Raw genomic sequence first — 24,924 nt, forward strand, 5'->3', positions numbered from 1 at the left:
CTATTTATGTACTTAATCTTTTATAGGCACAACAATAAAATAGATGCAAAAAATAAATAAATAAGTTGTAGATTATTTTGTTACAGCCCTGCTTGTAGTTCACTTTTTCTGTCCTCCACTGCGGCTCGACACCACCACGTTCCACATGTGCTGTGTGTTTTTTCTGCAGGGGTCAGAGGTGGTGGACCAGGTCTTACACACAATCAGCAAGTCCAACAGTCTGGAGGAGCTCACTCTGGAGAATGCGGGACTCAAATCGTAGGTTTCCTATTTCCTGACATCATCACCAGCCCTACCCTCACCTCTCTTAATCTAATTTCCTCTCCTTTTCTTCTCCTTGCCCCTTCACCTCTTCTCTTTTATCCTTTTGCACTCTCCAATCTTTTCTCACTCTTTCTCCTCCTTTGTCTCCTCTCTCTTCACTTACACAAGTCTTGTCTCACCTCTTCACCTAAGCTCACCTCACCTCTCCACTTCTCCTCCCCTCCCCTGCTGTCTCTCGCCTCTCTTAACCTCCACTCTTTCATCCAATAAAGCTCAAATAAAGCCTCTCCACCTATCTGTTTGTGGCAGGTGTATTGTTTCTCCATTGAAATAGATGTGAAATTTTGGGCTTCATCTGGCAAGACATTCCACCTTCTATGTATGGCTTGTATCATTTAACAGAGCAGTTTTCTTATTTAGTATTAATTGAGATGAATTGGCTGCCCGAGGGCATGATTTACTGCAGCATATTGATGGAGTTTTTATACTTCCCCTGTGTTAAATCACTTCCAATAGAAAGGGTCATTTTTGTTGGAGGTGCTCTACAAGCACTATGCCAAAAGCCCTTACCGTCAACAAGAGAATAATAGACTTAAATACAATACAATATGTTAAGATACTCAAATACTATATGATTTAACGCGCCTATACTGACAAATATAGTTTGTGTCTATTTTACCTTTTAGATCTTTGGGAACTCTACCTGTGAGATATATGTTTTGGTAACTAGTAAATCTTCTGCTGAAATTGTTGTGCCTACAATCAGAAATTAAGAGATGTACCTGCAAGCGGGATTTATAACAATACAGCTAATTTGGGACCCAGTCAAACTCCAGTAGTCAAACTAACTTGGAAACTTGCCTTGCTTTCAGGGCTGTAAAAAAAAAAAGTGTTTTGTTGTTTTACAGTGACCATGACATTAAAATCTGCAAAGGAAAGAAACATAAAAGACACAAATTAATGTTCAGAGTTTTATATATATATATATATATATATATATATATATATATATATATATATATTAGGAAATGCCTGTGGGGTTTAGAAATCTGCTACTGTATAATTAATGTGTTCTGCCATTGTGTACATATTGTTCTGTGGATGAGCAATATGTACAGTGTTGAGAAACAGAGGACATTGATAAACATTAGCTTTCATTCTGAGTGGTGTTTGTAGCCAACAGACAAAAGTAAGTCAATTATTCACGGTCCTTGTTTCTCTCCAGAGGGAAATGTTTGACTCTTTACAAGTTAGATGGACCAAGTTTACTAGCTAACTTTGCTTGGCTGTAATCTGGTGCTATGTTCATCAGAGTTTTGTTAAAACTAGCCTTGGTCAGCTGAAAATTGGCTAAAAGACAGAATAAGTTCTACTAGTGCATCTCAAAAATAGAAAATCTTGAAATTTTCTTGAAATTTTCTGTTTTTTTTAAAGATTAACTTATATAAATTCCACAATATTTAGATGTAACTGACATTTTTGTTTTCATTTTGAGCTCAATATTTATGAAAATCAGAAATCCAGTATCACATATTATAACAATATTTGTTATAAAAGATGATTTAAATACAGAAATGTCCAGCTTGATGTGTGATTGGGGCTCTTTTATCAGCAATTACTGCATCAGTTCTGTGCGACATGGAGGCCATCAGCTTGTGCCACTGCTGAGGCGTTATTGAAGACCAGCTTGCTTTGATAGCCGGTGCTTCTCATCTTCTTCTTAATAATACCCCAATAGATTCCTTGTGGGATTTAGGTCTGGAGGGTTGTCTGGCCAATCGAGCACAGCAGTATCACAGTCAGTAAATCATTTGGTAGTAGTTATGGCACTGTGGTCAGGCAGGTACTGTCCAGTCCTGCTGGAAAAGGAAATCAGCATCTCCATAAAGCTGATGGAGATGCTGGATGGAAGCATGAAGTGTCCTGAAGGCTTTTGGTAGACCGGTGAACCAATCTTCAGCAACTCCAGCAGATGATGTGGCACTCCAAATTGTCAGACTTTACAAACATGTGGCTCTCCAGTCTTCCTCTTTCTCAAAACTCTAGAAAATAAATTTCCAATAGAAATGAAACCTTTTTTTCATCTGAAGAGAAGACTTTGGACCACTAAGCACGAGCCGAGTTCTTCTCCTTATTCCAGGTAAGATGCTTCTGACATTGCCTCTGGTTCAGGAGTGAAACGATATGAGGACTACGACAGATTTGTAGCTCTTTTCTTAAAGACGTCTGTGGGCGGTGACTTTTGATGCTCTGACAGCAGCCGCAGTTCACCTGCAGCATGGCTCTCCTGTGTTCTCGCCTTTTCTTGACAGTTCTCTCAAGGCTGTTTGTGCACTTTTTCCTACCACACTTTTCCCTCCCAGTCAACTTTCCATGAATACTGTTCGACACAGACCTCTGCACACAGACAGCCTTTTTAGCATTGAGCTTCCATGGCCTACTCTCCTGAAGGATGTTGATGATCTGGAAAACTATCAAGTCAGCAGTCGCCCCCATGATTGCAGCTAAGTGTGCTGAGCTAAACCAAAAGATACATGTTTATATGTTTTGAACCATATTTTACTTAAGCTTGAAATTACATATTCTAATAATTTGAGATGCTGGACTTCTGAATTTGATTAAATATGAGACCCAATTGTCAAAATGAAAACAAAAATGGCCTGAAATGTGATGAATTTGAAATATTAGAAAGTTTACCTGATTTAATTACATTACCTTTTTTGAAGCATGTGCAAAAGCAATGCTAGCTTAATTAAAAAAATATATCAATTATCAATTAATTGATACGTTTAAGCAAAACACTGGAATTATTGTAAAGTGCTTTGAGGTAAGACAGGAGATTTGTTTCGTCAGTATCTGAGATTGGTATTGAATTTTCAATTTTGCAGAAATAAAACTTTTCTTTTTAATGTTGTCCACAGAGATTTTCCACAGAAGATGGCATCTGCGTTATCAGAGAATCCAGCCTCTGTGATTCACTCTCTCAACCTGGCTCATAACACACTAGACAACCAAGGTACCAACCTGGACTCTATGAACTCTTCTTCCCTCCTCCTGCTGTCTCTCTCAGGGCAACTTTGATTGTTTTTTTGGGAGGAGGTTTTCCGCCCCATGTTATTACTTCACAGCTTTTGTTTGCTTTCAAAGAATTCAGAATCAATCCCTGTCCTCACAGAACCTTTTATTTTCTTTTTTGTCTGTTTTTTCTCGTTTTTTTCTTTCATATATTTCAAGCTGTATGTTTTGATTGGTCTTTCACTGTGGAGAAATCCTTTATTTTTCTGGTCTCACCGCTCACCACACAATCTGAACCTCTTAGACCTTTCTGCACACGCACACACACACACACACACACACACACACACACACACAGACACACACACTTTGCCACTTTGTGATCTGTCTCTGCAAGTGAAAAATAAACACGCACAATTCTATGGCGTTATTTTTGTGCCACTATTCTGAGCGCACGTAAAACAAATTGCAGGTGCAAGTGTTGACATTTATGTTGAGCGAAAAAAAGCTAAATTTGAGTGAACAAAACTCATTGTTTCTCAACAGGCATCTCCGAAAACGTTAGAGCACTTGTGCAAATATGTGATGTCTTGATAAATCGAGCAGGTATTTGAAGTTCTCACAGCACCATTCTCGCATGAAAATATCTTAAAAGTTTATTTTGTGACCCAGACAGAGTAATATTTTAAACTCCGCCACTCTGTGTTCCTCCGCCACTGCCTCGTTTGAGTTTTGGACGAAATTCATATTGCATTTCGTCATTTCGAGCTGATTGGAGACCAAAACAGCCAATCAGATTTTTTTTTGCATCCAAGTCTGTGATTGGCTGGTTTTGTGGCACAAATATAACGGTGTACAGAAAGAGTTGAACGCACACGGGCAGAAATGTTGAGAGCGCGAGCAACACATTGCGAGCGAGCGCAAGTGCAAAAACTGAGCGAGAGGGGCTGCTATTGTATGTGTGTGTATGGATAATAGCAAACACTGAAATACATTTTTTGCACGCACCAATGAATTTTGTTCACTCAAATTTAGCTTTTCTTCGCTCAAAATAAATTTCTCCTCAAAATGCAACACACAAGTGACAAGTGTCGGGGGGGGGGGACATACTTACTTTATTGTGATTGGAGCTGTAAAATGACTGCAACCTTATCACAATAATGCACATCTTTACAGCAAAGGATGACCTTGAGTCTGTGTGTGCGGTTGCCTTCTAAAACTTCTCTAAATACAAATAAACAAAAAAAAAGGATGCGAGGGAGACACGAACTAGGAGACAACTTTTGGCATTTCAATGAATTCCATTTTTAATAAAAGCAAAGCCTTTCATATTATCTCCATGGCTGCAGTATATTTAATGAAACTGCTGAGCTGAAACTCTTGTTATATACAGTAAGCTCCTTTTTGTACAAGGTGCTCATGTGGATTAGTTCCTACAATATGTTTAAAAATTAAGTCTGTAAATTATGTCAGTCGGGTTTTTATTTATTATTTATTTTTAGAATTGCAAGGACATGGTTTGGAGAGTACATACATAAGGGAGTCTAATGTTACATGGCCAAACTATATATAAGCTCTGTGAGGGCAGATAGATGCAGGGATGTACTGTAAGCAAGCCTTTTAAGATTTATGCCCCTACGGAAAAAAACGATTCAAAGAAAGCATGAAATACCAACGCTGAAATTGAAACTGTGGAGAAGAATGTGAAGAATGTGCTCCTTTTGAAATCGATGCCAGCAACAGTGAAATCTTTACCAATGTGATGTACTTTTTGTAAAATAGGACTGTGTGAGCATTATTGAAAGTCAGACCTGAGCAGAATGCAGTGGTGCTGAAATGAGTAAGAATGTTCCCGGTCCACATGACCATCTTGATGTGACATTGTTGGAAACATTTGCGATTTGCAGTAGAAGCAGGAGTTTTGCAGGCATGCGACTGATATTTTATTTACATCTTCTCATGCAAATGGAAAATATGATGATGAATGGTTTAGCTGATTTTGAAGCTTAAATATGCAAAAAAAAACAACTCAACTTTAGTGTTAATCTCCAGGTACGTAGCTTTCTTTCTCTCATTTTAAGAGCAATTTCCTGTTAATATACCCAAAAATTGTGATAGTGTTCTCTCATTTTCCCAATATGAATATTTGAAATACTAATATTCATCTGAAGCAGCCAGCATTGTTAATAACTTGTAATATTTCTCAATTTTGCTGGTTTTAAGTTAAAGGGTCTAAATTAAATAATGCATATTTCGCAAATTGTAGATTTAGGCCTGCAAATCTGCTGTCAGAGACTGGACATTCAGATATTTGAGTGACTTCAAGGATTCATTCTTCTCAGAGTCCATAGTTACAGAGTCATAGTACCAGATATTTACCATAACAATAACCCATCTCAAGTAGTTTTCTATGTAATTTCCTTCTAATATGGCCTCTAAACAAGTTATACTAAAAGATATGTGAAAACACCCCTACCTTCATTCCCTGAAATATTTTTTTCCGGGTGGTCAGTGTGCAGGTGATCACATGCCACATGGCCATGTGCAGCAGCCCAGTTTGAATCCCACCTGCAGCCCTTCACTGCTCCACTATCAAATCCAATCTAAACCGGTCACATGTGAGACATTTGGTGAACTGGTGTTATTTAATATAGGCTAACATTTCAGATCAATTGCTTTGTATTTTCTCATTTAACCTGGAAAAAATATGTATCAGTTCTCCATGACCATTTTCCAGAGCCCAACATAGTATCTACAAGTTGCTTAACCATTTCATAATTCACTGTTAATGAGCAAGTCTGTTGGCATTTTTGTGATTTGTCACTGAACTGCTCATTTAATGTCTTTGGTGTAGATAGATCAATATATGTTCTCTTATGTTTAAGTGATGACTTGACTTTCCTCTCTGTCTTCCCCCACCCCTCCTCCTACCAGGAGTTTCCAACCTTATTCAACAGGTGTGTCGCCTTAACAAGGGCCTGCGTCTCCTCAACCTCTCCAAGACTTCACTTTCCTCAAAGGGTAAGTGTGCAGCGATTAGACACAGCAGCCCCTAGTGGCTGACTGTGTGACAAACACAGATTTTTTATCATTGTGAGTTCATATTACATTACACAAAGCAGTACAAAACACTGTCTTGCTCATAGACAGCTTGGAAATTGTCTGTAAAAGCTAGCTGTAAGCCAGGTTCACAATGGTGGCCTGCTGCTCTAAATGCAGTTGCATTTGAGCGGACAATTGCTCAAACAGAAATGCAGACCAGTAAATGTCCCACGTGAATCAATCCAACAAATAATAATCAGGTCAAAACTGAAAGTGGTCGATTATTTATATAAAAAAAGTATTCTCCATGAAATCCTCTGTATTAGCAGAGTGTCCCAGTTTTATTGCTTTTATCCCAAACAATATATTCAACAGTATTAGAGCAGATTCAAAAGGATAATGTTAATACAGATGTAATTCCATATGCTTATAGCTTATTCTTTGACGATTATTGCAAATTACAAGTAATTCCTGATCTTAAATGGCATTATGGGTAATGATTATCTGATTTAGCTGATATAATGGACATTTCTGTCGTTACAGAGAACAGTATTATTATACTACTTGAAAAACACACTATGTTGTAACAACATAGTTGTTCAGAAACACAATAAAATTTTAAAAAATGAATTTAATTAATAAAAACCAAAAGTACTACAAAAAAGCTAATGGCCAAACAGGCTAATCTTTAAAAGCTAATGTGACGTCAGGGGTAAAGCTAGCTGGTGAGATACAGCTACAGGTTTCCTGAGGGATTAAACTAACCCGACCCATTTCAATGAAAAAGATCTATTTTGTTGATCCAAGATTTAATTTGTTATCAAGTAGTGAAATGCCAGGAAAGCAAGGAAACCAAACTCTGGCTAAAGCTAACTAGCTAACTAGCATAGTTGGAATGTAACAGTCATTTGAGTTCGATTAATGAGACTTGTTATCTTGGTTTTGCCTGTAAGTCTTATTTTTAAATGTGCTGAATGATTAATATATTTATTGTAGTCACTGTACTTGCTTGACAATACATGTATACTCATATAAATATATTTTCTGTTCTTTAGCTTGCAAGTTCTCCCCCCTCTCAAATCTTCTGCTTGTGCATTTACTGCTCTGCTCATTTTCAATGCAGCATAGGCAAGGAGATCCCTAATTTAACGGTATAGCTAAATGCAAACTTCATGCTACAGACAGTGACCTTGACTGCTTTTGTATGTTATGAATGGGAAGACCACACTAGGTGCCGTTTTAAAAGCCACTGGGTTGAAACAGTGATTTGGGAGAATGCAACGATGATGCTGACCTTGAATGTTGGGTGTTGGTAGGTGGGTATGACTTTGCAGGGGCTGAGCACTTTTTGTTGAATATTTATAGATCTCTCTCGCTCCCCCTCCTTCCTTCTGTCTCTAAAACACCTATGCCAAGCAAAGCCTGTATGCACACTTATGCTATAAACACATGCATACGTCATCTCTCAGATGTTAATCAGACATGCAAATAAGCTGATGCATCCCAGGAACTCTCACACCATTACTTCTATAGACACTTGACAATGTCACACAGACTAGTTGGCCTCTAAAAGTCTGTGCTTGCAGCAGAATCAAGCAGCTGATAGATGGATTGAGGTAGAGTGTGGGGTGGATTATACACTCTGCCCCCTCTTCCCCTCATTTCCCTCCTAATCGCTACAAATTAGGGATGAACAGCTTACTGCCTTTCCAGCTTCAGATAGGCACATGCAATGGCTGTCTTGTTCCACCCTCCTCTCTAGTGCTAAAAACACTTCCTGTTGGTTGTTATCAGTGATATATTTTAGATTGAATACAGCACAGAGAAATGGTAGTTGTAGGCTTTGCATTTGTTTGGCTCTCATAGATGTTTCACCAGTGCTGTTGCTGTGTCTGTATTTAAGCTGTAACCTGACATGGGGTGCTGTGTGCTGCAGAATGAGGATTTTAATGAGGGCTTCCATCAGGCCTGTGGCTGTAATTGTGTAGTGATCTGATTTATACATACTTTTGTTTGGCTTTCAGGGCGCACTTGGAAACTGGGATAGTGGGTAAAAGGTGGCTGGCTTCCTCTGAAAGCTCTTTCCGTACAAGTCTGCCATGCGCTGACAAGTCTCTGCTCAATTAGTTTTGTTTTTTTTTCCACAGATTGCTTTGTTTTTCTTCGCCTCTTCAGCTTTTTTATTCCTCAGTTGCTGATATGTAATGTCCAGAGCATTAAATTGGCCCCCTGAAAAAAAAGATTATAAGATGATTAAATTAAACTGCTGTATCCCTTCTCTTTTAATCCCCCCCCCCCCCCCCCCCCCCCCCCCCCCCGTTAGGTGTGGTTTCATTGTCCCAGGCACTGTGCTCAGCTGACGACTATTCCAATTCTCTGCTGCATCTGGACCTTAGCAAAAACCCCGGGGTCTTATCTGGAGAGGACGCTACAGTAAGGCACAAAAATTGTTGCATTGTGTGTTCCCATTCAAATATATTAATGCACACTTACTGTAAAAAAATCTTGAGTGGAGGAGGGGGGAAAAGGAATCCAGATTCAGTCAGTTTGCGCAGTGAAAAAACATTTTTCAGCCCAGCTGCAGATTCTGAAGGCCAAAATGCTTCATTTTGGTCTTATCAGACCACAGGGGCTTCTTCCAGCCTACTTCAGAGTCTCCCATGTGCCTCCTGGCAAACGGTAGCTGAGATGCCTGTGCTTTTTAAAGAATGATCATTTTCTTTTCCACTTCCCCATAAAACTGTGGAAGATGAAGCGCCTAGCAAGTTGCTACTGCCTCCACAATCTCTTCAGGCTTTCAGGCTGAGCCTCTGAAGCTCAGCACTCCTTCGTTGTTGCCTTAGCTGCTTAGTCAGTCTTTTTTTTTTTTTTTAAATCCATACCCTGACTTGTGTGTTTAGGTCACAGTTTCGCTGAGTTGCTTAGAGGGTTTTTCCAGGCATTGCAGATGCAAATCTCAGATTTTACAAATATTAATAGTAGTATTTATACTAATACACATAAACAAGTGAAACATGCTTATATATAATTAAGACATTTTATGTCTATAATATAATATGTAATATAGGTTTATACTCAGTTTAGATTACTTTACAGATTAATTTTGACATTGTGATTTAGTGAAAGTCTGTCATTTTCTCTATATCCAATCAGTTCAATTCAGCTTTATTTATACAGCGCCAAATCACAAGGCGCTTTATATTGTAAGGTAGCTCCTACAATAATACATACAGAGAAAAAAACAACAATCATATGACCCCCTATGAGCAAGCACTTTGGCGACAGTGGAAAGGAAAAACTCCCTTTTAACAGGAAGAAACCTCAGACAGAGCCAAGCTCAGGGAGAGGCGGCTATCTGCCGCGACCGATTGGGATGAGAGATCGGTGTCCAAATGCAGGATGCTGTTCAGAACATGACTGATTTATCAATATATCAGCAGCTGTTTGTACTGGCATTTATAACAGTTGATAAATGAAAATCTAAAAAGTGAAGGACATCAGAATACCAGACTTTTAAATCACTAAACATCAGCATTGGTCTTGGTCTTAAAATCCTACGTTGACTGGGTTCTAATAATGTTAACTAATTCCCATGTGAGAGTGTATCAATTAATCCAATGACCACTGCCCTTGACTGTGCAGATGTTTACTTGTGTACATCCTTAACTCAGAAATATTAACACTATCTTAAAGTCTCTCTCCTTCTTCCCATGCAGAACCTGTACCTCTTCCTGGCCCAGCCTAACTGCCTGGTCCACTTGGACCTGTCTGGGACAGACTGCACTGTGGACTTGGTTTGTACTCGCTGTCTTTGTTACAGCCGATATCCACCCATCACTATCTGATCTCATCACTAGAATGGGATTCAAGCCAAGAAATAGAAAGACCTAGCGGTCTGAATATGAAACGCCTACCACACAAAAGCTCACTTTATTCCATATCTCATAGAGATTCTCTCTGCATAATGCTTTAGGTGAAAGTGGGAGCTCTTAGAAGGGCTAATAATGAAGATGTATAACCTTTGTGAATTATACAAATTATGTATTTTACGGAAAGCACACAGAAGCATTTGTTGCAAGCATCTTTGTTGTTGTGACTACGTCTAAATTTAGCATGTCTGTGAGCCAGTGTGACAAATGGCATCTTGCTGTGGTAGCAGATATGCTAACAGTGGAAAGGATGACAGAGCTTTCTCTCAGGGAGAGAGTTCATTGGCCACACTTGAACATGTCTGTCCCTGCAGATTACTGCTGCGATGGCAGTTGGTTTGCTGCAAATATGCAATACTGTGTGGTTAAAAATGCTGAAAGTTACAACTGTACTCACGTTTTTAACGTCTGTGTCTCCTTAGAAGATGTAGGGGTTTGTGAAAAGGTCACATTTTATTGTTCATTCTCAGTCATTGCTGCTTTGTCAGTGCTGTGTTGCTGCTGATGCAACAGAACGCCATAGGGACAGACAAGGTTGGGCAGAACAGACATAAATATTCTTTTTTTATCGTTTCCACCACGGCAGTGAGGTTAAAGATCAGAGTCGGTTACAGATCTATGATCTAAGCACTGCCATTGTTCAGCGGTTCAGAAGGACAAGATCTACAGTAAATGCTCCATTTTCTGTACTGACTACTACAAATACAGTACACCAGAACTTTCAGCTACTTTATACTTGTATCCACCATAACAGGCAACAGAATTTTATCCTTATTACCAAAGTACTTCAGCTTAAACTCAGTTTAGTTTGGAGATTGTTTTTCATACAAAAATTATGATCAACCTGCTGTTCAGTGAAAAAAATATATTTAAAAGATGTTTCGATTTAAATGTTTTGAAATATTTCCAAAACTTGATTTGATCTGGGCTGAATCCCGTAGAGCTTTACCACGGCAGGTGGAGTTGCATTTAAAGCTGCATTTAAATGTGTTTCTGCACTGCTAACCATCACGAGTGAAACCCAGCAGATTGTTTTGGACTTGGAGTAGATAAATATTGAACAACATGCCGTTTTGCACGCTGTGTATAGACTCGTGCCGTTTTGAAGGCTTCAGTGAAAGTAAACAGGTCTATGTTAGTGAAGCACTGGCTTTTGCATTAGCATTGCATGCCAGCTAGTTACAGTTATGGCATTTGACATTTTGTTTCACTGAGGCATTAATCTCGTGCTAATATATCCTATACTATTATAATATATAATATACTGCATTTACATAGTTTTGCTACCGAGCAGATCCATCACAGCTGGTGCAGTCTGCATGAATTCTAAGGTGTAGGTTACAATGTACAGCTGCACCTTAGACTTGATGTAATACTGTAAGTCAAGCTTAGTGTAGGAACCTTTCTTACTTTGTGTTGTTTAAAGAAACAGACACATTCTTTTGAGTAGAATGACAAATAAAAGAATAACCAATGGTTACTGTTTACGAACACCACATGACAGGTGCTGCAGTTTTACATTAAAAAAATACATTCTTAAGCTTTCATGGGAAGGTGAAAGTATAGAGTGCTGAAAACAACAGGATGTAAATAGTTTGAAAGTCTGCTAGTAATGGCAGACCAAACTGTACTTTATAAAAATGATTCCCGTCACCTAGATTTAAAATTACTACATGAACAGGGATCAGTTAATACTGTAATGTGTAGATATATTAATATAATGGGTCATTCTGTGCAATACTTCTTCTGCTTCTTGAAGAAATGCATAATTTTCTTTCTCCAGTTCATTTGTATCACAATAAATTAAATAAAAATAAAAAAAGAAGAAGAAATCAAATGAAAAACTAAAGCTACAGTTTAGAGAACATCTACCTCTGATTTAAAAATGACAAAATAATAAAATCAACACATAAGGAAACTTAAAGGAAGTACATATTTAACCTTTGAAAGAAGAAAGAGAAAGAAATATCACAGATGTAGATTCTAGCTATAGGTCTGTGAAGGTTCTCAGTCATCCAGGTCATTGTAGTCAAAGGAGCTTGCAAAGAAAAGCGTCTGGACTTCTTTAAGTTGCTTTGTAGAGACCAAACAGCCACTTCACAAGCGCATGGCACAACACAGAAGAGCCACCTCCACAGGACAAGACTCAGCAGTTCATCTGCATCTTAAGGATAAAGGACACTCTTTCGAGGATGCCAATGTTCACATTTTAGACAGAGAGGACAGATGGTTTGAAAGAGGAGTGAAAGAAGCATCTATGTCCATTGTGAGCGACCATCTTTGAACAGAGGCGGTGGTTTACGACACCAACTCTCTGCCATCTATAATCCAGTTTTGAGTTCCCTCCCCAGACGCCTTAACGCCCACTCACATCCTGGGCCATCTGACCTCAGGAAATCACATGATAAGGTGGGGCCAGGTTTCACAATGAACTCACCCGAAACCCTGGCTGATTGGGACCCACACCCAGTTCCACACCTTGGCTCATGTGATTAGAGGATCATCAGGGGGTCCTTTTGTCCCTCTGTGGGGGGACACTCCCACTAGGTTTAAATCTGGGACTCTCCACCATTTGACCTTAGAACTGAAGCTTCTTGGATGAGAGGTGAATTCTAGCTTTAGAAAAATTCTCTTTATCTACAGCTTTTTGACACTAAATATTTATCACAATACAGAATAATTATGTTAGTTCTTTACAATTGTTTAAACAAGTTTTAGTGTGGAACTAAATCAGAACACAGACACTGGCTAACCTTTGGTTTCTCAAAAATATAATTTCCTCTTAATTTGTACTTATTATGTTTTTTGGGGAAAAATGGGGAAAAAAAGAAAAAGGCAAACAGTTTCTGGACTTTTCTTGCCGCTGTGATACGTTTACTTTCTTCCCTCGCCGCTCTTCACTTGAGCAATTTTAACACCTAAAAGCAGCAAGCTTGTCAGCCAGGAATCTGTTTCGCAGAGGACTAGCCCACCCGTCCTGTTAATGTGGGCAATGAATTTTATATTGAATTATGTGCATGGATGGAAGTCATTGCTTCTCTTCTGCTTTATTTCCAAGTTGAACTTCCTCACCTTCAGAGGGTGACAGAAAGAGTTCTCTGTGAGACCTGCTTAATGTCCTTTTTTTGTGCTAATTGTCATTTATCCTTTAGAGAGGAGCTATCTCAGGGAAAATTACTCTTTTTTAGTGTTAGCTTGTTGGATTGAATTATTAATACGTTTCTGTTTTTAATCTACGCTTGACACACAGACAACGCTCGATTAATCAATTTACGTGATGGATCACACTGCCAGTGAAAAAATGGATTTGTCCGATAGTTTAACCTCTCACAAGTGATGGGATGCTTCTTAAATTATCCCAGGGAATCTGGGTTTGGTTTAATGCCAATCAAATTTGCGTCCTCCTGCCTAACAAACACATATTTATCATCTTTATTTTAACATTGGGCGGATCACAGGTCCCTGCACATTCACTTTAGTACTCTCTAAAGCTCTTTATTTTGAAAGTCAGCCATATCATCACAAGGCATTGCTTGATTAATAATGGCCTCTGATGAATGATACATGGCGCTGTGCAGCATAATGCAGCATGGATCATATAGGCAGAAAAATGCATGTGACACAGCATACTTGGTTTCCTGCACGAATCCTGTACAGCTTCTTTTTTTTTTTTTTTTTGAGGCATTAAACATTTGATAGATATCCAGTGCAACAAATTGAAGAATAGTAATTCGTTTTTCCTGGTATGGGCTCAGCTTGACTTTGATTCAGTACAATACAATTACACTTCTTATTGCCCATTTGGTCCTGCTATCGGGAATTAGTAGACTTCTCTGACAGATGAGCACTTTCCGTACACTCTTTCAAAGATTGGCAGAAACACTACTGGCTGTTTTTCATTTGACTGCTGGAACTCGGGGCCGTTAACCCTTAAATATATACACGGGAAAAGTAGCCAAACAAGACTCAATTTTAATAAGTATAAAAATATCACTTTTATTTTTCAGTCTACATTATTGTCGCTCATTTAGGGTGTAGATTTGAGTAAGTGGTGACGTGCAGCAGCTTCCAAATATTCTGAAACAAATATTAATGATTCAAACATTCATTCAAACATTTCTTTAATCTAGAGAGAAAATGTTCTCTGTCAGTCTTTCACAGATAATAAAATTAATTCAGTGTTTTACCTAAAGTTCAGCTAAAGTTCTTTTCCTGGCTGAATGCCGTACTGAGAAACCTTGTTATTTCTATAGGCCTAGTTTATACAAGGACAGTTTCAATTCTGAGTACAGGAACAATGTTAATTAGCATTTAAACTCCAAAGAGATATGAATTCAACAAATACCAAATTTAGTACAAGTACAACTCTCCTTCACAAGGGGAATTCTTATCTTACTTATTCTTTCAGATAGTGGCCTTGGTGACTATTGTTTGACATGATTAGATTGCTAATAGTGTTGCATCTGTGTGGAAGTAGCAATTTACACTTTATAAATATAGTTTAGTAATTCGTCCACTGGTTCAGGGAGATGAGCATCGTCACAGTGAATGGTTTTTGGACTGGTGTTTATATACCAATTAACTACTCTTAGTGAATACTCAGTGTTTTGAGCAAAATACAAAATACATTTGCCAAAGTAGGAAAGAAAACAAAAGCCTGTCACAGGATTACAGTTTATATGCTTTTCTTTGTTTTTGTCCTGTGGATGCAAACAGAGATTGAATCACAAAACACCTTGTTTTTAGACTGTAAATGCAGCGAGGGGTTGCACTAGATAAACTGTGAATCATGCAGAATTTGTCATGAAAAATATATGGTTGTTCTATTTAAGGTCACAAGGCCCAAACATTAGTGTGCTTGTTGACAGCCAGAATGAGAAGTTTAGTAAAAGGTTTTGTGCACTGGAGTAAAAATATAGAATTGACTTTAAGTGAAACCAGATGTTGATATGGGGAAAAATGACTATGTAGTGGAACTGTTAACAATTGAACCATTTTTTATAAGCTCACCATGTTTTATGTAGAATATTTATGTAATGTATTTCAAATGTATTGAAAAGACAAGTACAAATGCAACAAAAGCTCAAACAAAAGCTTTTATACTCAGATGCAGGGATTTAGAGTAAGTCTTGTCCAGTGCTAAGTGGAATGAATGAATGAATGATGCAGGACTGTGAGCATCTTTTATCATTTACTCCTCTCAGCCTCAGAGTTTCACTTTGTTTTGTTGAGGAGAATTCACAGCACTGATTTCCGACGATGTCATATTTCTTGGAAAATCACATGCAGCAGATGCTAAATGCGCCTGTTTGCAGTTGTAGAAAGTCAATGACAAACACTGCATTATTCTGTGGAAAGTCAAGCCATATGGCACAGAAAGGATCAAATAAATCCCGAAACGAGACTGTTTTTTGTCCTGATTTGACCGCCTGTCGAATCTTGTTGTACTTGTCCTTTTTTACAACATGCAGAGCTTCTGCTAAATTCTATTTTTCAATGTCAAGCAAGGCTGTCTTTATACTTTAAAATATATATTTACTCAAGAGTCTTCACATTGCTTTTGTGTCAGCTTTAATTTGTGCTATAACCGTTTTTTTAGTCCTCAAGAGCCAAAATAACTGTTATACAACACAATCGTGTTCACCATAGTGAACATGACACCTCCCATTTATCTCTCTGTTTCTCTGCCAGTTGTTTGGGGCCTTGCTGCGAGGCTGCTGCGCTGACCTCTCCTACCTGAATCTCTCCAAGAACTCCTTCTCTCACAGGTGGGCATTCACCTCAAGTGTAAATCCCAGTTTAGGCTATTTGTATTTGAATATAAATATATAAATATATATATCAGTTTGTTTAATATGACTCAGCCAAACAGCTCTGGAAATTTTCCAGTCAGGAGGCACAGAGTGAGCATCATCATTTATTTCCCGTAGATTAGCGTTTAGCCCTGGACCTCGCTGATAGAATTAGCATACAAGCTCACATCGCATCCCTCATTCATTCTGCCTCGCTGCATATGTGTGTGCCGAATGTTTCCAGCTTCCTTTAATGTACACATGTCTCTGTTTGCTAACAGGTTTTCTGTCTGTCAAGCACTTGTATGCATGCCCAACAGTGCTTGGGTTGTCGTTGTTGTTGGCGTGCGTGTGTGTGCGGTTGAACCCTGTGTGTGTTTGTTATCTTCACTAGCAGGCAGAAGCCGTTCCGGCTCTCATCATGTCATGTCCCACAGGAGCCTGGGAGCTCCCCTGCTCAGCATATTACATTACAGAATTACAGAGAAAGAAGTTGGTGAAAAATGAGACTAATTTTAGACGGGAATTATTGTTCCAATCCCCAGGCGCCCATGCCTCCTTCTTTTCCCCTATTCGTGTCTACTTTTATCTACTCTATCTCTCTATCCATCTTTTTTTTTTGCACCTGTCTAGCAGCACCACTATTTCTCCCCTTCCTTTTACTTATGGCATCTATTCTCCATCAGTCTTTTCTTTCTGCTTTTTATCGTTCCCTTTTTCATAACTCTTCTTCCCTCATTTATACCTCTCTCCTTTCCTTCCTCATCATTCTCAACTTATACGCCCCACTCCTCCTTCCCTGTATCCTTATCGCTCTACCTCCTTCTACACATTTTATCATCTTTACCTTTGCTCTTTCTCATCACATTCTTCCTGTGTTTGTAGTTCCTAGTTGCAGTCCTCCTGCTGCTCTTGTGGTATTAAATGCACGCTGGCTCGGTGCTGCAGGTCGGATGGCTGCTGTGTTGCCGTAACGACACGAAGGCACGAAACTGAACCGACTTGATAAGAACCGACCACCTGACTGCTGCTCATGAATATGGAGCGGGCTGCCTCAGACCACTCCTTTACCCTTTGCACACATACAGATGTGGTCACTTTTGACTAACAATGAGGAGTCTATGAAGATGCTGCCACACAGACGTGCAGGCACGGTTACAAGTTGCTGATAGAGCTCTCTGGAGAGTGTTTCATGAGAGAGACAGTGACACCGTATCTGCTTATGCCACAGAAGCCATTCTGTATCCGTGCAGCTTTGACGAGCTATATGCTAATCGTTACAAATGGGTCAAAGGAGAGCCGCTGTTACACACACTGGGAGGTTATCTGAAAAGGAGCGACTTGGGATTGTAGTGCAGCTGCCGGGGTTTCTCTCACTACTGTCTTCCTCGATGTCTTTATCTTCTTTTTTCTTTTTCCTTGTGACCTTTTCCTCTTTTTTTAATCCCTCATAACTTCATTTCCTCCCACTTTCCCCCCCTCTTTATCTCACATTTTCCCTTTCTCATTTCCTCTCTCGCCATGCAGTTTAATCTTATAGCCAAGTTAACATGGTTTTGTCCGCATGGGGCGAATGTTCTAAAACACGTTACTGTACTCTGTCAACCATGCATTTGCCTAATGTGAATTCAGACGCCACAGTTCGGCACGTTTACTTCCGCCCGTGTGCGTACGCCACTTTTAAAATGAGCGCCCGTTAAAAGTTAAATGTGTCCCGGTCAAATTTCTCAAGGCCACCGTGGCAAGTTGCTAAATTATATTCTAATAGACAGTCATAACAGTCAGTGTGAAGCACTGGGTCGTGTGCACAAGGACAATAAGGGCTCGGGCTCACGCTGCAATATGCACACAGGAATTTGTTGAAGTGGAACAGAAATTGGAAGGGTGTAGTGATTATTCATTATATTCCCAGCCAGTCAAATTACTGCGCTCATATCTGTGAAGCAGCTGTGCCAAACACATGACAAAATTGTCTCAGCAATCAGAGGAGAGGAGAGTGCAGAGCAGCTTTCCCTTTTAGGCTATTTTGGGGGGCTGGTGCAGCATTACAGGGTGTATTTCTAAAGACAGGTGATGTCTCTCTTTAGTTCTGCCGTGTTTGTGCAGTTTTCATAACCGTGGCTAGGTTTGCACTTGCTGTTGGAGATGCTTTGAGGGGACTTCCACAAAACGCTTCCTTCCCCAGCTTTCCAGACAATTGTTTTTTAACATGAATCTTTTAACGCCCTGCTCTTTGAGACTGACGTAGCAGCTGCCTAGGCCTGACATATTTTCAAGCTGAAGTGTCAGTGGAAGAGGAAACACTAAAAGTAATTCCTGTGTTTCTGGATGTTGAAAAGTAAGGTTGACAAACTGTTGATGAAGCTTGAAGGACTTGTTTGAAAGTGTGACTGTGTTTCTGAAATGGCTTAATTCAGATAACGGAGTCAAAGTGTTGGTCGAGCTTAAGGAAGCATCATTGGAAAAGACGAACCTTAAATGATTCTGATATGTATGATTAAACTGTTAAAGTAAGGAATAAGCCTTTTATTGTAGTTTGCTGTCATATTAAACCAACAATAATTTGGTGAATCATCAATTCTGCAGTCAGGATAGATCAGGGACTCTGAACATATGGTATATATAACTCCACCATCACCCCTCGGTGGTAGTTTGTCTGTTCTTCTCAAGCTTGGGTGCTCTAACAGAGTCCTTGGAGTTTTGGGGTTCTGCTAATTAGGACTATGCTCTTCTGGATGGAGATCTCTGATGTTATAGTTCATAATGCTCTTGTTACCAGTGGGACCTGTTTGGATTTTACTTTTTAAATCTGCTCCAGCTGTTCCTTTAGCTCCTTCTACTCCTGCTACTCTATTTTCTCATGCTTCTTCTTCCTGATGTTGCTATCTGCTGGGATTTCCACATCTGTCACAACTTTTTTCTAATCTTCCATGTCAACCACCTCTATGTCTGGCTGGTTGGCTGCTTGTCTGTCTGGAACTGGAACTCCCACAGGACCTCAGCCCTGTTGTTCTCAACCACCTTTGGGGGGATTTCACATCGGGACTTGGGGACTTCTAGTCCATATGCGGCACAGATGTTCCTGTAGCCTATCACAGTCACTAGGTTGTGCTTCCAAATGTATGCGTTTCCAGCTTGAATCTTACATCCTGCTACTATGTGTTGGATAGTTTCCATGGCATCTCTACACAGCCTGTAGAGACGGTTGGCTGAGCACTTCTAACTGTGGATCTGTTGCTCAGGGCCTATTCTAGTGGACAAGGACATATCGATGTTCAAAGCTGGTCAAAGGATAAAAAAATCATGCTGAGATAAAACTTTGGTTTTAAACTGTGGTACTGGGAGTGGGTATGACATTGATTTTGGTAACAAAAAAAAGTTCTTCACCCTCAGCATTTCAAAATGCAACATGCATGCCTTTGCCTATGTGCTTCATAAAATACACTGGGTTTCAGGTGGGAGGGACTGAATGTAGTTCAAATCCCTAGTGGCTGCTTCTGCTTTCATAGAATTGTTAATGAAATCAGCCGCACCTGTGCTTTTCATGTCAAATATAAAAGATTGTCTATCTCTCTATATATAGGGGTTTTTTGACTAGTGAACTATGAGGTAAATTTTACTCATGAGTTTGCATTCAAAGTGCCTCAGCAGTGACAGCAATACTCATTTATCAGGTAGAAGCTAAAAAAAAGCGTTTTGTGCTGCACAAGTAAACAACATATCAGCCACCTGAAAAGCAATAGCAGGTAATCTTTCCAAGAAAAACAAACTTCATCTTTCTGCAAGATGAATTCATCCTTCCCCTCATTCTCTCCTCCTCCTCGTCCTCGCCACTCATGACATTATCGTTCCTTCTCTAGCCTCCCTTCCTCATCCTCCCCTGTGGTGAATTATGTGTACAGCGCGGGGGCTGGAACGGCAGATTGACAGCTTTGACAAGTGCTAAACAGATCGGAAACAGTACACTATATTCATTCCATGAATGCCGAGTACAGTCCCTGCTCTGACTCAGAGGAATGTTGTTCATACATGGAGACTTATTCTCTATGCTTCCTATGATGACGGGCTAATGTGCTGTATATGTCAGGCAGATGGTTAGATAATAGGTCCATGTTACCTTTTAAGTGATGGCAGTAATTAATGCCGACTTCACCTTTTCATGCTGTCGGGTTGATATAATACTGACCCAAATGTCGGAGCGAGCATCTTTTTTGCTTCAGCCTTCTTCTGGCTCTCTTCCTTCCCCTGTCATTGCTCTGCTTGTCTACTGCAAATTCTCTGTCACTTTTTATGAGCGTATCAAGTCCTCCTGTCATCCTCCCTCTTGTTATAGATCAGTGTCATCCTATTTTTCGGTCTGCCTGATTAAGATTTAACTTAAATGCTCTCCTCGGTGCTCCTCTCCCCCTCTGTTTTAAAATCTTCCTGTTTTTTCTGTGCTGTCCTTTTTCCAGAAAAGCCAGAGATTCTCTGCCAACTTTCCGTCAGTTCTTCAGCTCAGCATTCAGCCTAACACATGTCAGCCTGGCCTCCATGAAGGTCCCCCCTGATTCGATGAGGTGAGTCGCTGTCAAATGCATGGATTTTCAGGGAAAATCAAACTGGAAATTGGAAGTCTTGAGCCACCCATCATTTATGTATATGAGGAAAATGGGAAGGAAGTACAACAATTTAATTTAAACATGTGGAGGCGTACATGGACATAAGTATATAAGGCAAAAACAGTTTGTACAATTCTAACAAGCTTGAAAGTCAATATTTGGTATAACCACCTTTATTCCTTAACACAGTCGCAGTAGGCAGCTTTATTGTGATTTCTTTAAACAGTCTCCAGGCTTCTTGAAGGACATTCAATACTCTTGAATGTCCTTTTGGCTGCCTTTTGTTCTCATCTCTGTCCAGATGATCCCATACTGCTTCAATAATGTTGAGGTCCAGACTCTGGGGAGGCCAATCCAAGACTGATAGTGTTTTTCTATCCATGTATGTTTTTACTGCATTGGCTGTTTAGGATCATTGTCATGCTGAAAACTGAAGCTGTCGCCAATCAGACATGTTCCAGATGTTGCTGCATGGTGTATCAAAATCTGATGGTACTTTTTTGTGTTTGTTATTCAGTAAATTTTAACAAGGTCGCTGACACCACTGGCCAAAATGCAGTGCAAAACTGTGACAGAGCCTCCACTGTGTTTTACAGATGGCTGTAGACATCCACTGTTGTAACCTTCACCTGAACCCCTCCATATGTTGACAAGGATTTGAACCATAGTTGTGTTGATGAGTTTATAAGAGTGGTTGCCAGTGATTTTCAGTCCAGGTCTTATGCAATTTGGGATACCTCAGCCTTTTCTCCTCATTTCCTTTCCTTGGCTTCTTGACAGCCACCCTTCCACTGACACAGTTTCTGATGAGGCATCAGTGAACAGTAGATTGATCTACTGGAGGACCAAATCCATCTCTCAGGTCCTGTGTCAAATATTTAAAGTTTCCTACTAATGATTGAATGATTCATACGTCAGTGTTAAGTTGCTTAAGAAATAAAAAAAACAAACAAAAAAAACCCATTCCTCTGTAAATGGCGAGGATTGAAAATGACTTAAAATCAGGCAACGTCCAGCGAGAGGAAAGAAACCCTGTTGCTTTTGCACAGTACTTCAGGATCTTTTGTATGTATTGTTATGTGTTACTGGACCTTGGCTCATTACATTGTATTTCCATATGGCACAAAAGACTAAAGTTTATTTGATGGTGGAAAAAACAAGATATAATCCCCAAGAGTCACAAACCTGTATCCAGATATAGATAAAGGAGAAAAATGCCAAATAAACAAGTCAGTCAGAAAAATGCATCAAAACAACCTTTCAAAAGCTGCTCTGTGAAGATGCTCATAGTTCTGACAGAAGAACTGACCTGTGAAGAGAGAGGTCTCTTTTCTCTTATGACACATAGATCAAAGTCAGCGCTGGGCACAGTTGCCATTAAGGTACCAAAGCACTATATATTACTAACTGGCATGTTAAGTCTACATATAAAGAGGGTCAAAGAATGTGCTCAAGCTCAGTGTCTGGCAGTAAACTGGTAATTGTATGCTGTCATCAGGACCAACCCATGATAATTAGGGGTGCATATGTCTGATAAGCCAAATTAGAATCTGTCTTTATGATGTGACATTATGACAAAACCAGTCACAAGAAATTGACTTTTTTGTCATCAGTCTTCAGGTTTAATTACAGTTTCATTCAGGGAGTCATACAAAGGAGTATTGTTATGAAATTAGCGCACACCCTAAATGGAGTTGGAAACAAAATTGGGTTGTGCTTTGCTTTAGCTCATAAGACTGTGTGAGTCGAACTCTGCTGCCATCCTGTTAGAGCTCATATAGGTTGTGCTACTCAAAATGCTCTAGCCTGCCCACATATGCTGTGGAGGTGCAAGCAGCTTGGCAACCCACCATTCCTGCTTTGCCTTTCATGCTGTGTCTAACTTGATCAGTCTTATACTTGCTGTTAATGGTGTCTGCTCTGTAATGTGCTAGGTTTGCTGCTGCTATCCCACAAAGGACCCCACACTGTCAAATATAAATTACTGCAGATAGAAATATCAATCATCTTTAGACTCTTGTGGTCCCGACCTAACTACTGTTAGTTTTGTATTCTAATTATGTATTGATACACTGGGTCCTCTTGATGTGGCTACAGTATAAATATTTTGCTGACTCTACGTTTAGCTTTGACCAGTATATCATCATTTGTGACAGCCAACTGGCATCTGATTCCACTTCATTTGGGAAATCTCTAGACGCGATGCATATACTGACTTGGCAAAATATCCTCGAATAAAAGCCAAGATGCCAACATGATGCGCTAATATAGATATCAAGCAGCTGAAATATTATGCTAGTATTATTAGAGGAAAAAAAGCTATAAATTACCTGCTACGGAGATGCTGGAGAAAGTGTGTCCCTGTGCCTCCTACATACTTTATGACTGAAATTTGGAGAAGCCACTTACTCCTACAAGATAAGTTTAAAGTCCTTTTTGTAAATAGAAATATTACAGTAGGCTTGGAATTATGAATTAAGCCAAACTGTTGCTTTAAAAAAAAACATTTTATTAATTTTTTGGATGATGTCTCCCAGCATTTCTACTACAAATTTCATGCACAGTAGGAATAATGAAATCTGCAAAATAATCCCATTACGGGATGAAACGCCTTAAGTGAGCAAACGCGGACTTGAGGGAGACACGTTTCTTTCTTTATGATATTGGACACAGCGTTTCCCCCTCAGACTACCTGCCGAGCAGCTGTGCGATCAGGTACATTTTTTACTTTTGGAGAATAGTGATGAATGGAAACTTTGCGGGTACAGCCAGAACTCATATTCTGTTTAGCTTCAGTAGAGGTTGATGATATATGTGGGTTATAAGACAAACTCACGCATCTTGTTATTTTTAACTCCTAACCTTGTTGAGGGTGTCACCGGCAGTTTTGACTGCAAGTGCTGAAGAATGAATTCCCACTGGGGCCACTCAAGCTAAAAATGTATCCACTCATGATGCTGTAAGCTGCTTTAGTTTCAAAACACTGTATAAACCGAGCTCAAGGAGGAAGACTGCTGAAGGCCTTTCGGTTTTCCATCCTAGAGAAGACTCGTAAAAATGGGAGATCCAGATCCAAGTATCGGTATCGTATTGGTTTGAAAAAATTGGTATCGTTGCATCCCCTAACCTGTCCTAATTCAAAGCAAAAACCGCCCAGCAAACAAGGTTGCCATTTTTCTGTCATCATTGTTTCAGTACAAAAATAGCTTATGCCATATGGAGTGTGGTTTGCATCCAAACCACCAGTGAGAGTTAATCATCAAGGTGCACATTAGGCTTCAAATGCTTTTCCTTGACAGTGGAGCCAGTTCACTGTTCCGTTAGTTGACTGGCCTTCAATCAGTTGACACAGACTGAAGCCCCCGTGTTGGCCAGCTTCCACTGTGCTGACGTGTCTTTGTGGAGGACTCTATGCCCACCAGCTTCAGGAGATCTGTAGCTAAACCAGCTCACAGAGCAGCCAAGCAACAAAAAAGAAAGGAGTTTCCCAACGGAGATAAATGGAGTTTTGCAATATTACAATTTCTCTGCTAGGCGTATAGCCTGCTGAACACAATCAATAGCAGAGAAAACAAAGCAAAATGCCAGCAATTGGGATGATTGCGCGCTGCGTGATGGATCCCAGCCAAAATGGATGGAACAGACTCCCCACTTAGCACTTTTCCTCATTACCTCCTCATGGTGCATAACTCTTAAATGTGTATTCATTGCACAAGAACAACCTCCAGCAGAGCCTTGATGTGCAAATGTATTTTTTTCCCCGCACCCAGCTGGGCTTGTGTAAATGTACAGTCGCTACAATCGGCCACTTCTGAATAAAACTTGAAGGTTTTTGAGGTAATTTCTGTTGCCAACTTAGTGAGCTATGAATCTTATATTTAAGCTACTTTTCTCTAAATCCTTTAAGATGGTTCTTAAACTTTTAGGTGTGCAGAGGAGAATGTGGGGCAGGAGGGGGGGGGGGGGGTTGTTAGAGGGAGAAAAAAGGCGATTGGATTTAAGTGGAACTGATTTTTATTTATTTTTCTTTTCCAATGTGGTTTTTGCTCATCCTTGTGCCTCAATTGACCTCTGTTTCTCAACATTTCCTCTTATCTAACTATCATTTTCGAACCCCTTTTTCTATATCTGCTTCACGATTAATCTGTATTTCCTCTCTCTCGCTCTCTTTCCCATCCCATCCTACCTCTGTTTTCCTTCAGGGCGCTGTTCCTCGGTTTGTCCAATAACCCTCATATCACTGATTTACACCTGGACATCAGCAGCTGTGAGGTACGCTCT

General features: G+C 39.7%; 1 protein-coding gene across 8 annotated transcripts in view; it reads left to right on the forward strand.

The window, feature by feature from the left end:
• Positions 1 to 24,924, forward strand: part of carmil3 (capping protein regulator and myosin 1 linker 3) — a 97,187-nt gene that overhangs the window by 35,680 nt on the left and 36,583 nt on the right. For all 8 annotated transcript variants that reach the window (XM_085139876.1, XM_085139879.1, XM_085139877.1 and 5 more), the window contains exons 10-17: positions 170 to 258; positions 3,186 to 3,280; positions 6,214 to 6,300; positions 8,645 to 8,754; positions 10,038 to 10,115; positions 15,942 to 16,018; positions 20,497 to 20,601; positions 24,846 to 24,915. In XM_085139876.1, coding sequence (XP_084996002.1) covers positions 170 to 258; positions 3,186 to 3,280; positions 6,214 to 6,300; positions 8,645 to 8,754; positions 10,038 to 10,115; positions 15,942 to 16,018; positions 20,497 to 20,601; positions 24,846 to 24,915 — 711 coding nt within the window. The remainder of the gene's footprint in view (positions 1 to 169; positions 259 to 3,185; positions 3,281 to 6,213; positions 6,301 to 8,644; positions 8,755 to 10,037; positions 10,116 to 15,941; positions 16,019 to 20,496; positions 20,602 to 24,845; positions 24,916 to 24,924) is intronic.

This window comes from Neolamprologus multifasciatus, chromosome 18 (genome assembly GCF_963576455.1).
Source record: "Neolamprologus multifasciatus chromosome 18, fNeoMul1.2, whole genome shotgun sequence".
NCBI lineage: Eukaryota > Metazoa > Chordata > Actinopteri > Cichliformes > Cichlidae > Neolamprologus > Neolamprologus multifasciatus.